The following is a 13,004-nucleotide window of genomic DNA, read 5'->3' as shown; positions in this document are numbered from 1 at the left end:
GAAATTATTAGTCTTGGTGAACTTTCCCTAGAGATTCCTTCCCATGTGTCCATGTTAGGCAGATGCCATTTGATGCATCTGAGGTATACTAGGGAGATGAGGGGGCAGCTGCAGAGGAAATTAACTTCAAGGTCTTCCATAAATATGTTGGCATATTGAGGGATCATACATGTGCCTATGGCAGTCCCATTTGTTTGTAGGTATAGGAAGTTGTGAAATAGGTGTGTGTGCTTGCCTTTGTATTGTTTAGGGCAGGTTTATGTCCCTCTAGCTTGTAACATCTCTTACTCATTTTTCCCAAAAGCAAGAAGTCAAGCTCAATTCAAGGGCCCGGGTGCTATTCTTCTCCTAAGGTGCTGATATGATACTCCCTTCAAATTCTAAATGTCTTGGTTGCTAATTAAAATAATTGGCAGCAGCCACAAAACCTCTAAGGTGTCAAGAGTTCTTTGCCTCCTGTTTTGGCTTGAAAAGATCTTTAGAAAGCCAGGCTTGAGCTACTGTATATGCCCAAAATTGATCTGGGATGGCCACTTAGATGTCTACCTCCACCTAAGCTCTGTTTGTGCTTCTCAGCTGGAACTGAAACTTGACTCCGTGAGTCCTTGATTCCTTGGAGAAAAACTATGCCAAGCAACTAAAGCTGAGAACATGGAGGGAAATCATCTTTTCCTCAACGTTGGTATAGTTAGAGCACTTGTTCAAGAAGTCAGAGACATGCCTTCCAGGCCCCATTCAGTCTTTAAGGGGTATGAATCCACATACTTCCTAAAAGAGTGCAGTAACCATCATGCTCTGAGCTATGCTGGGCTGAGGAGCATCCTCCATTCTCCTTGATGATGCTAGACCACTGGGTGGAAAGGAGTATAAGAATTGTGCAGCCATAAAGAGAAGAAGCAAGAGGAGGTATGATTGGCATAGTGGGGTGGGCATACCATTGGTGTGTGTTGATTTTATCCAGTGATGGTTCAGTACAAAATGTATTTTCATTTTTCACTGAAGTCAGTGCTACTGTTAGATGTTTCGTTGGGGTCCTAACATGACAGAAGTTTAAGTAGATGTTCCTCCGGTGAACAAGCTGGAATCTGATGTTCTGGATGCTTATGAGCCTGCCCAGGGAATGGCAGATCTGTGTGTCTGTGCAGGGTGGAATAAGGGTTAACTTTGAAGGTGCACTAGGCTGCCCATGGAGAAAATGGGAGTAGGAGTGCTCTAATGAGGGAGAGACCTTTGTGTTTTTGGGGCCAAATGGCTGCTAAGTCTTAGATATTTAGTAGGCAGAACAGGATCTGGGTCAGGTGTTCATTTACAGATAATAGAAATAGCTGTTCAGAATTCCTTTTTATATTCAACAGTAGGGCCTTTCCTAAGAAATGCTATGAAACAGAAATGTCTTGCCTAAAGAAAGTCAGGTTTACATTCTTCAACAAGATCAGTCAGAAAAATACACCCTTAAACAGGAAGATGCTTTGCTAACTGATTCTGTCAACATCTTCACCAGCTGAGGTGGTGGCACATGCCTTACTTTCTTTTCTTGCAAAATTTTACAGTTAGCAGGAAATGGATAGCAAAAGAATTTTCAGTGCCTTTTAAAGATGCACAGAACTCCTCATTAATTAATGATGATCCTTTGTACTTCTGTGCCAAGAAAAATCATTCATCCTATAAGCAAAGTGATTTTAAAGCCCACAAAGACAGTGTGCCAGAATCTTCTGTGCATCTCCAAAAAATCACAACAGGTCTGTATTCTTTTGACATTGTGGATTCCTATTTGAAACCTTTGGGTTTATCTTGGACTTGTGGTTGCACACCTAACAGTACTAACATTGGGTGGCACCCTTGAAAAGATCTCAGGGTACCTCAGGGTGCTGCAGCAACCTGGTTGAGAATCAGTGCCATACACATTGACACAATTTGGAAGCTTTCCTATATCTAAATGGCTGTTTATTAGACCTTCTTTAATCATTCTCCACTGTTTTTGCACTCTTGCTCTTGGAAATAAATGAAGAAAAGTTCATTTGAACACTAGCTTAGACTATAGAGTTATTGAAGCAAAGCTGAACTTTGGGGCAGTGGAGGCATACAGCTTCTGAAATATTCCCTATTATATCTATTTTGATTAATCAACCTCAGCTGAGTTGCTGAATATTAATGAGATTTGCTTGTACCTTCTGGGTCATTGGACATCGTGTTCATTCAGTGGTATGGTATCAAAGACTCTTTCAGTGCCCTCAGGTGCAGTTGAAGAAAACAGATGCAGCTCAGAGAACCTGTACTTGGGGTCTTAAAATATTTATAGATTTTTCTTCTAGTGGAAAAAGAAAGACAGCATAAATAGGAGCTGCCTTTCCTCCTCCTGCACCAGTACAAACAATATGATAGCGAGGCTTCCAACATTACCAGTGGGAGGAAGCCCAGGTGGATTGGCATGTGTTCAGAGAACAAGTGCCCATGTTCCACATCAACATGTTAGAGTATAAAGCAGTGTTTAGAGCATTTGAACAGTCCCTCATTAGTTTAGAATTAGCCCAGACAATTATTATCACACAGTCTAACAATATACTGTATATACAGACTTGGGGAAGAAGAGTTCTGGTCGTTCATGAAAGCAGTAAAGTTTTGAGAATTGGGAACATGCCATCAGTTCACTGTATCAGCAGTTGATTCATCAGAAATTATGACTGAGCGCTCCACAACTTTGGTGATTATGTGATCATGAAAGAGCAGCCTCAGATTTAATTTTCATATGTTCCTTCATAGGTAATGCTAAAAGATGGGCAGTGGTTTGAGGACTGGAAAGAGGTGCCTTCTAACAGACAGGCACAAATACGACCTACCATGTTCCCAATAAAAGACAAGGAAAAACTGAAAGCAATGAACCTGGAGCGTTGGTATGCCTTCACCAAATAGTTTGATTTTATTAGATCTGATGTTTAGTTTTTATAGCAGTAGGGGGAAATACCTTGTGGAAACTGGCATCTTGATTTTTAGGAATGGATTGTGGGCTAGAAACAATTACTGAAATGGTTAAGATAATATTCATTGCATATTGGTGACTGGCCAGTACCACTGTGACCCCTAAATGTATCTGAGGGACAGAGGGATAGAGAGAGTGACAACCCTATCTTTAGTTCAAAGAGTGTGTTAATAGAAATACATTTAGGGACAAATTGAATCCTGGTCTGCCATATTTACTCAGATCCAAGACAAAAAGCTTTTTCCCCATTCAGTGGAGTGAGGGAAAGCCCTTCATCTTGGATTCAAGTATAAGACAGGAGCCACTGCTTCTGTCCTGAGTCCCCATCCCCTCTGCCACCTTTCTCCCTCCCCCACTGCTGCTTACCCTCTATCATAATTCTAGCTCAAACCCTCCCAGTTAGACAGGAGCAGCGGCAATGATGGAAACTCCAGCTCTGGCTGTGACCTGGTCCCAGGGGCAGAACTGCTGCCACATCTGTTATGCCCCATGTGTGGGTTGGAGCTGGGTTGGAGCCAGAGCTGCAAATGAGGGTAAGTTTGGGATGAGGGAAAATGGACAGGATAGGTGCAGGCAGGGAGGGAGCAAGATGGGGGCGGGGGTGCTGTGGAATAGGTGGAAGGAGGTAAAGTGCAGAAGGGACAGGGTTTAGGCCACTTGACTTCCCTGCCACTTTCCCCACTTCCCCCGCCCCCTCACCTACCCTCTGCCTCTGCTTCCTTCCTGTTGCTGCTTTCCATGCTGCAGCAGTGATGGGGGGGACAAATTTAAGATGACCCTCCAATAATTAGTTTCTATATATTCACAGTTTTCCTAGCAGAGCTTGTTGCTGCCTTTGGAATTACAGAATGTAGAACAGACCTTAATTTAGACCAGTGGTTCTCAACCTGTTTGCCATAATGGGCCACGCTTGCAGCTCTCAGCATGTTGGACAGCAACGTCTGACCCATACACACACAATTTACTTCCTGTGTATCCATTTAACTCGAGGTGCACCGATACATTGGGTCATATCAGCACCAATCAAAGCAAAATTGACATTATCAGCAATCAGTTCTTTTTGGCTGAGATGGCTGATAATGTCACCAAGAAATACTGTGTGCCTGTATGCAGCCCGGCAACTTGTAGAGCAGCATCTGGCTAGTAAGTTGGGGAGTGGGGGGTGCAGATTGAGGCCCTTGCAGTGAGGGAAGGAGTGGGGCTGGGGCAGGGCATGAGACAGAGCCGTGAGCAACTTGTCTGGGAGGGGGCTGCTCTGGCTGCTGGCACACACCCAGGGAGGTATGGGAGGGGCACGTGCCCCCCAGATCTGTGGGGCAAGGGTGGGCTGCCACTGTGGGCTGGGTCTGGGGGTGGCACCGGGCTCTTCTTGGAAGGGGAGCCGGGCCGGGCTTCGTATAGGGTGGGTGGTGGTGGTCGTGCTGGGAGGAAGGGTTTGGGGGTTGGGGGGCTACAGCAAATCCTGGGGTAACTAACCCAGCCCATAACCCCACCTCCCAGCATCACTGCTGCCTACCCTGCGCATAGCCCTGGCCCAACCCCCCGCCAGGAAGAGCCTGGTGCTGCTCCTGGCCTCAGCTCACAGCGGCAGCCCACCTTCACCCACTGCACAGATCCCGGGGGGCACATGCCCTTCTGTGCTTTCCCTCGGGGTGCGCCAGCAGCTGGAGCTGCCCCCTCCCCCTCCATGCTTCTCAGACTAGTCACAGCTCTGTCCTGCACCCCACCCTGTCTGGGTAGCGCAGCCCCTGCCTGAGTCCCAAACCCCACTCCCTCCCCCCACCCCTTTTCCCCCACAGACTTCAGCCAGACACTGCTGTCCAAGCTGTTGGGATGCATATCAGCAATTGCATCAGTATCAGCTGAACAATCAGCCACTGGTATTGGCCCCAAAAATCTTTATCGGTGCACCCCTACATTTAACAGGATATCACATAGTCCACAGCAGTGTGCTGATTGGACTGCATGCAGCCCATGGGTTGAGAACAGCTGATTTAGACACGCAGTAAATGTTAGTGTGACTCCTCCTTAATATTGTGTAAAAACTTCTGGATTCTAATTATATTGACTGTAATGTTGGGGTTTTTTTTGGTTTTTTTTGGTCCAGTCTTAGGATACTGCCACATCACCAGAACACTGGAGGTTTCTTTGTGGCTGTATTAATAAAAAAGTCTCCAATGCCCTGGAATAAACGCCAGCCTAAGGTAAAAGGAGGTTTGATAAAAACATATTTTTGTTGTGTTTTAGAAACTTTTGTAAATGTAATTAGAAACCTATTGGGAAAAAATTGGTCAAAGTGTATAACTGTTTCAGTCTCATCTTGAGTTGTCTTGACTGCAAGTCAGTCAGTGGAACTTGTATACCCAAATCCCTGAAGCCCTTTTGAAAATCTTTCTTCTCTTTTTTTTTCCTTTTAAGTAGGATGATGGGCTTGTGTAGCGCCAGTAAAATAGCAAGGTGGTATTGTACCTGGAGCTAAACCTTTTTTCTTTAAACTAACTAAGACAATGTAACACTCTCCTCAGTTATTCATATTAAAGGGAGGGGTATATTCCTCATACAAATCACTTAGAGGTCTTTCTGTTCACTTGATGCCATTAGTTAGAACCTCTTTGTAAATAAATGTTGCAAAACAGTATGAAAAAAATCAGGCTCATACAAAAGTAATGCACTTTCCAGCGCTGCTTACCGTTTTAAGGCTCAAACAGTAGCACTGCTGTGGAACATGTACAGTGGGATAAAGTTATTAAGCTTTGTCTAGCTCTGGTTTCTCCATGTTATTAGGCAAAAAATAACTGGGCTACTGATTTGGAATGTTCTTCCCTTAAATGTGATGCACCGATGCATTCTTGGAGACGTGTAAGGCAGCAGACCAAATAAAGGCAACTTTGAATGGGTAACTTGCCCTTTGGTAAGCTCTTTTGCCCCCCACACACACGCACACTGGGAAGCTCTTTTGCCGCTCCCCCCCATAGGTGTATATGTATATATATGTGTGTATATAGTGTGTTTAGTATATGTGCTAAACTCAATAAAAAGGAGTATGTAGACAAGTTAAATATAACTAAATTTTCCTTCACTAAAACATTTATTACAATCTGGAACAGCTTCAGTGGAAATCGTTGCAGAAAACAGGAGATACTACAGTACCTACCAGCGCTACAGAAGATGGCGCTGTAGAAACTATTGAAGAACAGCCTCCTGAAGACGAACAGGCAAGGGAAGTTCAGGACTCGCTGAACTCAGAGTGTGAGCAAAGCAAGAAGGATGGAGTATGTGGGTAAGAGATTGCATCTAAGCATCTGTCCCATACCTGTTTGTAACCCTTGAAGGCTTTGTGGAAACCTCAGTTTTGTTTAGTTCTTAATTTTAAATAATTTAAAAAGCAGAATTAAAAAAGGAAAACACTATTATCACAACATGCTCATTTGGTTTTATCTTGCCCTGTTCCTTTTCTTTCTTGTTATCTACTTAGATTGTAAACTCTGGATAACCGATCTTTACAAATCTGAAGAACCAAATACAGCAAAAGGATTAGTTTGCCTGTGGGAGATATATCAATTCTTGATTGTTTTGGTCACTGTTAAATAATTCAGCATTATTTGTATCCCCTTTAGGGTGGAGAATTAAACTGGGTTTTTTTTCTGTACACTGTCAGCAATGTGTTTAATACTCTTAGTCTCCAAAAAAAAGCCTTAATCGTGTCCTGATCTTCCACTGTACACAAGCAGAACTTGTATGAAAAGAGGATGGGTTCACAGTATTCTACAATAGAAATTGAACATCTGACAGAGAGAGAGTAGTAGAGAGCAAGGAGAAAAGGGTTTTGATAGTGAAATGAAGAGGCTTTTTATAGAGGCAAGCAAAAAGAGCACCCAACTCTATCACTGCTCGTATTAAATATATGCCTGCTTCATGAAGGCATAGAGCTTGTTTTAAAAAGCTGTGCGATATTTCTAGTTGGCTCCAATACTTCATTTGCAGTCTTAATAATATCCGCATTAACTGCTAGTCCTACATGCTGGTATGCTGCTTTTCTGTACTCCATTAATTTTCTCCTTTTCTCTTGACCACCACCTTCCTCTCTTTCTCCCCCCTGCTTTCCCAGTTGACTCTTTCCTTTCTCTCCTTCACAGCTGCCTGCTTGGTACACTTCTGTCCCTCTAGCTAATGCATTCTTTCCCCCACATCCATCCATCTGAATTTTCAGAGTTATAGTACCAGTATTGCTAGTGAAGCAACAGGAAAATGTAGTTGTTTGCTCTTCCACAGACTTCAGTCAGCACTCCCACTCATTTGCCAAATGATGATCTAAATCCACAGAACTTTAAGAAGCTATTCACTCAAGCAATAACATTTGTTTTTAGACCACCGCCGTCGAAAAGAATGAAGTTGTTTGGTTTTAAAGAAGACCCGTTTGTGTTCCTTTCTGAAGATGACCCACTGTTTCCATCCATCCAGTAAGGAGAAATTATGTCCTTTCATTCTGCAGTAAAGGATTCCAGCTAACTAGGATTAGTTTTTCCCAGGTGAATAGGTCTTCGTTGTAGCTGTAGTTGAAAAATATATCTTCATTTTGGCTCACAAATAAAGCACGTTTTCCATAATTTTAAGATAAAGTGGATATGTTGACATCTAACTCGTTTTTAAGTAAAAATTGAATGAAGCTTTAAAAAAACCAAGTTTAAAATGTCCACTTTCAGCAGCCTGCAGAATAACTCTAGTATGAAACATTTCGACTTCATTTTTAAAATATGTGGAGTTTTTTGTGACATCTAATGCTGTTAATATGAGTCCTGTGCAGTGCCTCTCTTAGCCATCTGTGGTGGTCATGAATGAATGGGGAAGTTGCTGGAGAGTCTGTGTTTGTCATCATTTTTAATACACTGAATATAGAAGCCTGGCAATCTAAAGTGTCACTATTTATGCTTACAGGAAATTTTACGCATTGGATCCTTCATTTCCTAAAATGAATTTACTTACTCGGACTCAGGAAGGAAAGAAGAGGCATCTGTACATGGTTTCTAAGGAACTAAGGAATGTACTGGTGAACAACAGTGAGAAGATGAAGGTAGGACTCCTTATTTTTAGATTTTTACCATGAATCCAGAGACATCAGTGGAAGCTTCCTTGCACTACTGTGAGAGCTATCTTCTGCTAGGACTCCACTTAAAGTATGACTCCATTCCTCTTATTTTGTTGAAGAAGTACTTGAGTTTTTGGACTCTTGGAGGGAATATTATTTTACAAGACTCAACAAAAATGCAATGGCATTGTGCCTAATCTAATACAACACTTGGAGATCATACGAGGGACTTTGTGTGTGTTTGCACATATTTATATATGTGGAAAAATAAATCATAAGAGTACAAAGCTAACAGTGATGGGTGGGGGTCCTTGCCAGAATGGGGGGATTGGGGTAGCAGCGGGTAAGGTTTTGGGGGGCCTGGCTGGGGGGAAGAGGATGGTGTGAGCTGTGGGCATCAGGACGTGGGGTGAATATGGGCCCCTGTGGTGGAGGCAGCAAAGTGTAAAAACCACTGCACCTGCCTGCCCACTTCAGACCTGGGGTGGGTCATTCTGGCCTGCAGCCGGAAAAGGTTGGCTCCCCCTGCCCTAAAGTACAGCTAAAACCAATTAGTAGGTTGTACAGGTACTCGTCACTTAACGTCATCCTGGTTAACGTTGTTTTGTTATTACATCGCTGATCTATTAGATAACATACTTGTTTAAAGTCACGCAATGTTTAGTTACTAGGTTGTTTGGCTGCCGCCTGCTAGTAGGTCACTACTGTGATGTAATTGGATTTGCTTAACATCGTTTTGCTTAGTCGCATTTTTCAAGAATATAACTACGATGTTAAGCAAGGAGTAGCTGTGTCCAGAAACCGCTTCTTAAACTGTGTCCTACTGAAGCATGACCAATTAATATTCTTCCTGAAGTCATCCATATTTTTTTTTCTCATAGAGTGTTTAGAGACTGAAGTTTTATCAACCTGTAAATTCACTGTGAATGCACCGCTACTGCAGGGTTGCCAACCCAATAATTTTGGTAGCAAGAAGAAAGCAAAGGGGAGAATGTTGCCTGGACCAGAAGCCCAGGGGCTGCAATTTAACTCCTCAGGGGCTGCCAGTTGGATAGCACTGTCTTAAATAAAAACCATCCTGTGAAGCTGCTAAGGCATTGAGCAGACATGGGGTGAGAAGTAAAGTTCTCATGAATTAAATTAGTTGAGGAAGAAAGCAAAGGAGGAAAATTATCTATTCCATAGAGTAGAGGTGTCCAACCTTTTTGAACGTGGGGCTGGATCCTGAACTTTTTATTGCCCAGTGGGCCAGCGAGCCATATTTAAAGACCTCACAGGAAGCGGTATCACATTGCCCCCCCCCCTCCCCCACCCCCGAAACGAAAATACAGTGTTTACTTTCACTTACCATCTCAGCACCTCGGGCCTCAGAAAGCAGCTTGGAGGGCCACATGTTGGACAAGCCTGCCATAGAGATACAGAATAGAAGGCCTGAGTAGAAGACATCTCACAGACTTCAGGGTTTTATTTTTGCAACACATCTGTAAAGTAGGGGAATTTTATCTGTCCATGTTTTATAGATGGAACACTGTCAAAGGCAGTGAAAGAACATTAAAAAGATTTTAAGAAACTGGTGACAATATTAGACTTAAATCCTTGAGTGCCAAAGCATGGTTTAGGATCCCAAGATTAAGTTTTTGTGTGTAACTTTCCCAGGTTCACATAGGAAATCCTTAGTAGAACTAAGAATTGAAGCCACTTCTTGTTAACAGTTCAGTGCATTAACTGAAAGCCCACTTCTTTTCATGGTTATCAAATGTTGATATAGGAGAGGTTAGAAGTGGAGTGCCCTGAGGCTGGTAACTTTACCCTCATAATTGGGAACATTTATTCATGTTTTTTCCCTAGAGCATTCTAACTTAAATTACACTGATAATGTAACCTAATTTTAAATGTTGAATTCTGACTTATGAATTTTAGTGTTCTTTTTACAGCGAAAATATTCTTTCTTTGGTTGCTAGTTAAGCAGTTCAAGACAAGTTACCTAACTCTGAAACTTTGTTTCCATTAAACATTGTATTGATACTTTTACTTTAAAATTGACAGGTTATTAACACAGGAATAAAAGTTTGGTCTCGTAACAGTGATGGTGAGCAGTTCGGTTGTGCCTTCAGACTAGCACAAGAGGTAATTTTGAAGCACCATGTTTTCAAGTCATGAGAGAATTTTATTAGAGTTCTCCATAGTGATACTTATTTTGAATCCAACAGATTGTGAGATGCAGTCTTACAGCCTTTTGGTATTTTAAACTGCATTGAAACAAAATTGTTTAGCTGTAATATTATTCAGAGCTTTTTTGCTTTTAATTTAATCCTTTTTCAAAAAGCAGGGATTCTTTTCGTTTTTAAACTAATTGTATTTTTTACCACCAGGGAATATATACACTGTACCCATTTATTAATGCAAGGATTATAAACGTTTGCATAGATGATGTTAAAGTGCTGCTTACCCAAGAGAATCCATTTTTAAGTAAATTTAGCAATGAGACACAAAAACTCGTCAAAGACATGGGTAAGTTCTCGGTATTTACTGCACGAAGATGAATACTGTTCTCTAAGTTGGAACCTCATTCTTGTGAATTATTCTTTCAGACAGATTGGAAATCCACCTACAGAAATAGATGTATTAGGAGTTGTGGCTAACACTAAAAATGTCTATGCTAACTGTTACTGTATTCATAATGTTGCTGAATCCAAGAGTACTTCCAGAGGCTGTGACTATATCTGGTTCCAACTCTGGAAGCTTATTAGACCAAGGATGTATAAATTCTGCCAGATTTGAGAGCCCTGATTCTTACATACAAGATAACCTCCGAAAGATCCACTAAGTGTGGGATTTCTTAGTAGCATGGAAATTCCAAAGCTGTGAGGTGGCTTTGGAAAGTGTGACTAGCAAAGTTTCTAAACTCTGTTGGTATTTGTTTCCAACTATATTCCAGTTTCAATTTTTAGCCAGTCCTGGACTTTGCAGGAGCCTTTATTGATTGTATACTTTAAAATGGATGGCACTGGCCATGTCAAAATTAAACATCTATGTTTTACCTAAACAAACGGGGGTAGGGATGTGGGGGGAAATTATGCTTACTCTGAGTACTGGCTATGTTAATCTTCTCTTTTATGTGGAAGATGCTTATAATAAGGAATACAGTCTCTCTAATTACCTTAACTGTGCCTCCCATATAAACCAGAGTGCACAGTAAACTAGATTAGTTTATGTAAAACTAACATATAGCAGTTGTAGGTATTACTAGTAAAAAATCAGACAGAACTTTGAATGTAGTGCTATCATTTTAAAAACTTACAGGCATTTATTATATTCTATCCATAGCCATTGCTGGTACTTCAGTGTCTGATGGCATGTGTGTTAAGTGAAAATGTAGGGAAGAAGTATAATTCAGAAAGTGTAACTCAGTCTTTTGGTTAGCCCTCCACTCACTTCATCTGTTTTGATTAACTGTTAATTGTTTTCATGGAACTTCTTAGACTGCTTTGCGAGAGGAGTGCTTTTTCTGTACATATATTTGTTCATCTGTTAACTTTATTTTACATAATTTCTATTTGAAAGTATGTAGCTGAAATGTGTCTTCCAGTTCAGGTTTTTTTGTATTAATACAGATAGTGTTAATTAGTTGTTGGATAAGAGTATTTGTACAGTGACAAGAAAATACCCTTTGCTCTCTCATAACCTCTTGAGGTCACAGGTGTTTTAATGTGGTTCTAAGCATGTTTTATGTATTTTCTTTCTTTTAGCTATGGGGAGTATAGTCCTGAGGTATGATCCAGATCCAGAGTAAGTAGATCCTTTCCATTCTGTCTTTTTTTTAACTTGAATGATTTCTTAGCATTTTGTACTACAAGAGCAATAGGCATGAACGTAGAAACTGAAGCATACAGCTCATTTCAGTGAGTCCTTTTCTTAAACTTTACCCTCAGTTTAATGAACTGTGAAAATACTTGTTGTAAGTGAGGTTTTTTTCAGTGTTTGTGGAGTGTTCCTAGCAGTATGCAAGGAGCAGTTTTCTATAATAATAAGGATTGAATATGAAAATTATTTATCATGACTGTAGGATTAGTTCTTATGAACTAAATACGTTTTTTGATTAGAACTAATGCTGACACATATACTCAGTCACTACCCCTCTTCAGGTTTGGTCAAGAAATATTAATAGCTTCAATCATCTATGTAAATTTGACTCCTGATTATTTTTTTTTTCCCTAAGCTTGCAGTTGCTTTTCACATTTACACTGTGGTTTTTACTTCTGATGTCACCTGGGTAGATGAAGAGCTGACTTGCAAATGAAAAAATTAGCACTCCCCTTTCCACCCATCATTGCCAAAGCTCTGAATGTAAATAGAGTGGGAGTGTCAACTGTTTCCAAGATTATCTCCAGGACTATGCCAGCTAGCTTCAGATAGATCAGTGCTGGGAAGGGGAAGGAGAGAGAGTAGTGCAGCAAAGTCAGGAGCAAAACCTAAGAGCTATAGTGGTTACTCTTTACTGTTTCTCTCTCTAGTCTGTTTTTTGACTACATCTCCCCAGTGAATCACTTTAGTGATTGCCTCTGTTTCTACTGGCAGCTCCTGTTGCTGCTAATGGTTTGTCAAACACATTTCCACAGTGTAAATGACAAGATTCTTTTTAAGTTTCACTGCTGCCTGCAGGGTTTAAAACAGAAAAAAAAAATAATTGGCTAGTTCTGATCTCTGTGGTAAAGCAGTAGCAGAAGCACTGGAGTTTTCACTAACCTTAAGAAGATAGCATTTGTTTACATTTGATTTAAATTTAGAAAACAACCTCTGAAACTATACGGACTGGAAAATTTTACTTTAAATGAAAACTAAAATGTTGCAAAAAATGATAGCTTAATGGGAAAGTTTCCTGCTTGCTGCTGGCAATGTTGAGAGGGTGGGTGGGTGGCTTTTGTTTTTTTTAAACTTACG

At 41.1% G+C, this 13,004-nt stretch overlaps 1 protein-coding gene across 2 annotated transcripts in view; it reads left to right on the top strand.

The window, feature by feature from the left end:
• Window positions 1-13,004, top strand: part of NSUN2 (NOP2/Sun RNA methyltransferase family member 2) — a 51,451-nt gene that overhangs the window by 36,359 nt on the left and 2,088 nt on the right. For both annotated transcript variants that reach the window (XM_019520988.1, XM_019520979.1), the window contains 8 exons: window positions 2,761-2,891; window positions 5,085-5,181; window positions 6,085-6,257; window positions 7,345-7,437; window positions 7,913-8,048; window positions 10,110-10,190; window positions 10,436-10,574; window positions 11,813-11,852. In XM_019520988.1, coding sequence (XP_019376533.1) covers window positions 2,761-2,891; window positions 5,085-5,181; window positions 6,085-6,257; window positions 7,345-7,437; window positions 7,913-8,048; window positions 10,110-10,190; window positions 10,436-10,574; window positions 11,813-11,852 — 890 coding nt within the window. The remainder of the gene's footprint in view (window positions 1-2,760; window positions 2,892-5,084; window positions 5,182-6,084; window positions 6,258-7,344; window positions 7,438-7,912; window positions 8,049-10,109; window positions 10,191-10,435; window positions 10,575-11,812; window positions 11,853-13,004) is intronic.

The sequence above is a fragment of the Gavialis gangeticus genome, unplaced genomic scaffold, assembly GCF_001723915.1.
Source record: "Gavialis gangeticus isolate Ggan-Ray unplaced genomic scaffold, GavGan_comp1, whole genome shotgun sequence".
NCBI classification, from domain to species: domain Eukaryota; kingdom Metazoa; phylum Chordata; order Crocodylia; family Gavialidae; genus Gavialis; species Gavialis gangeticus.
Note: the sequence above shows the minus strand (reverse complement) of the source record. Positions and strands in the feature narration are given on the sequence as shown.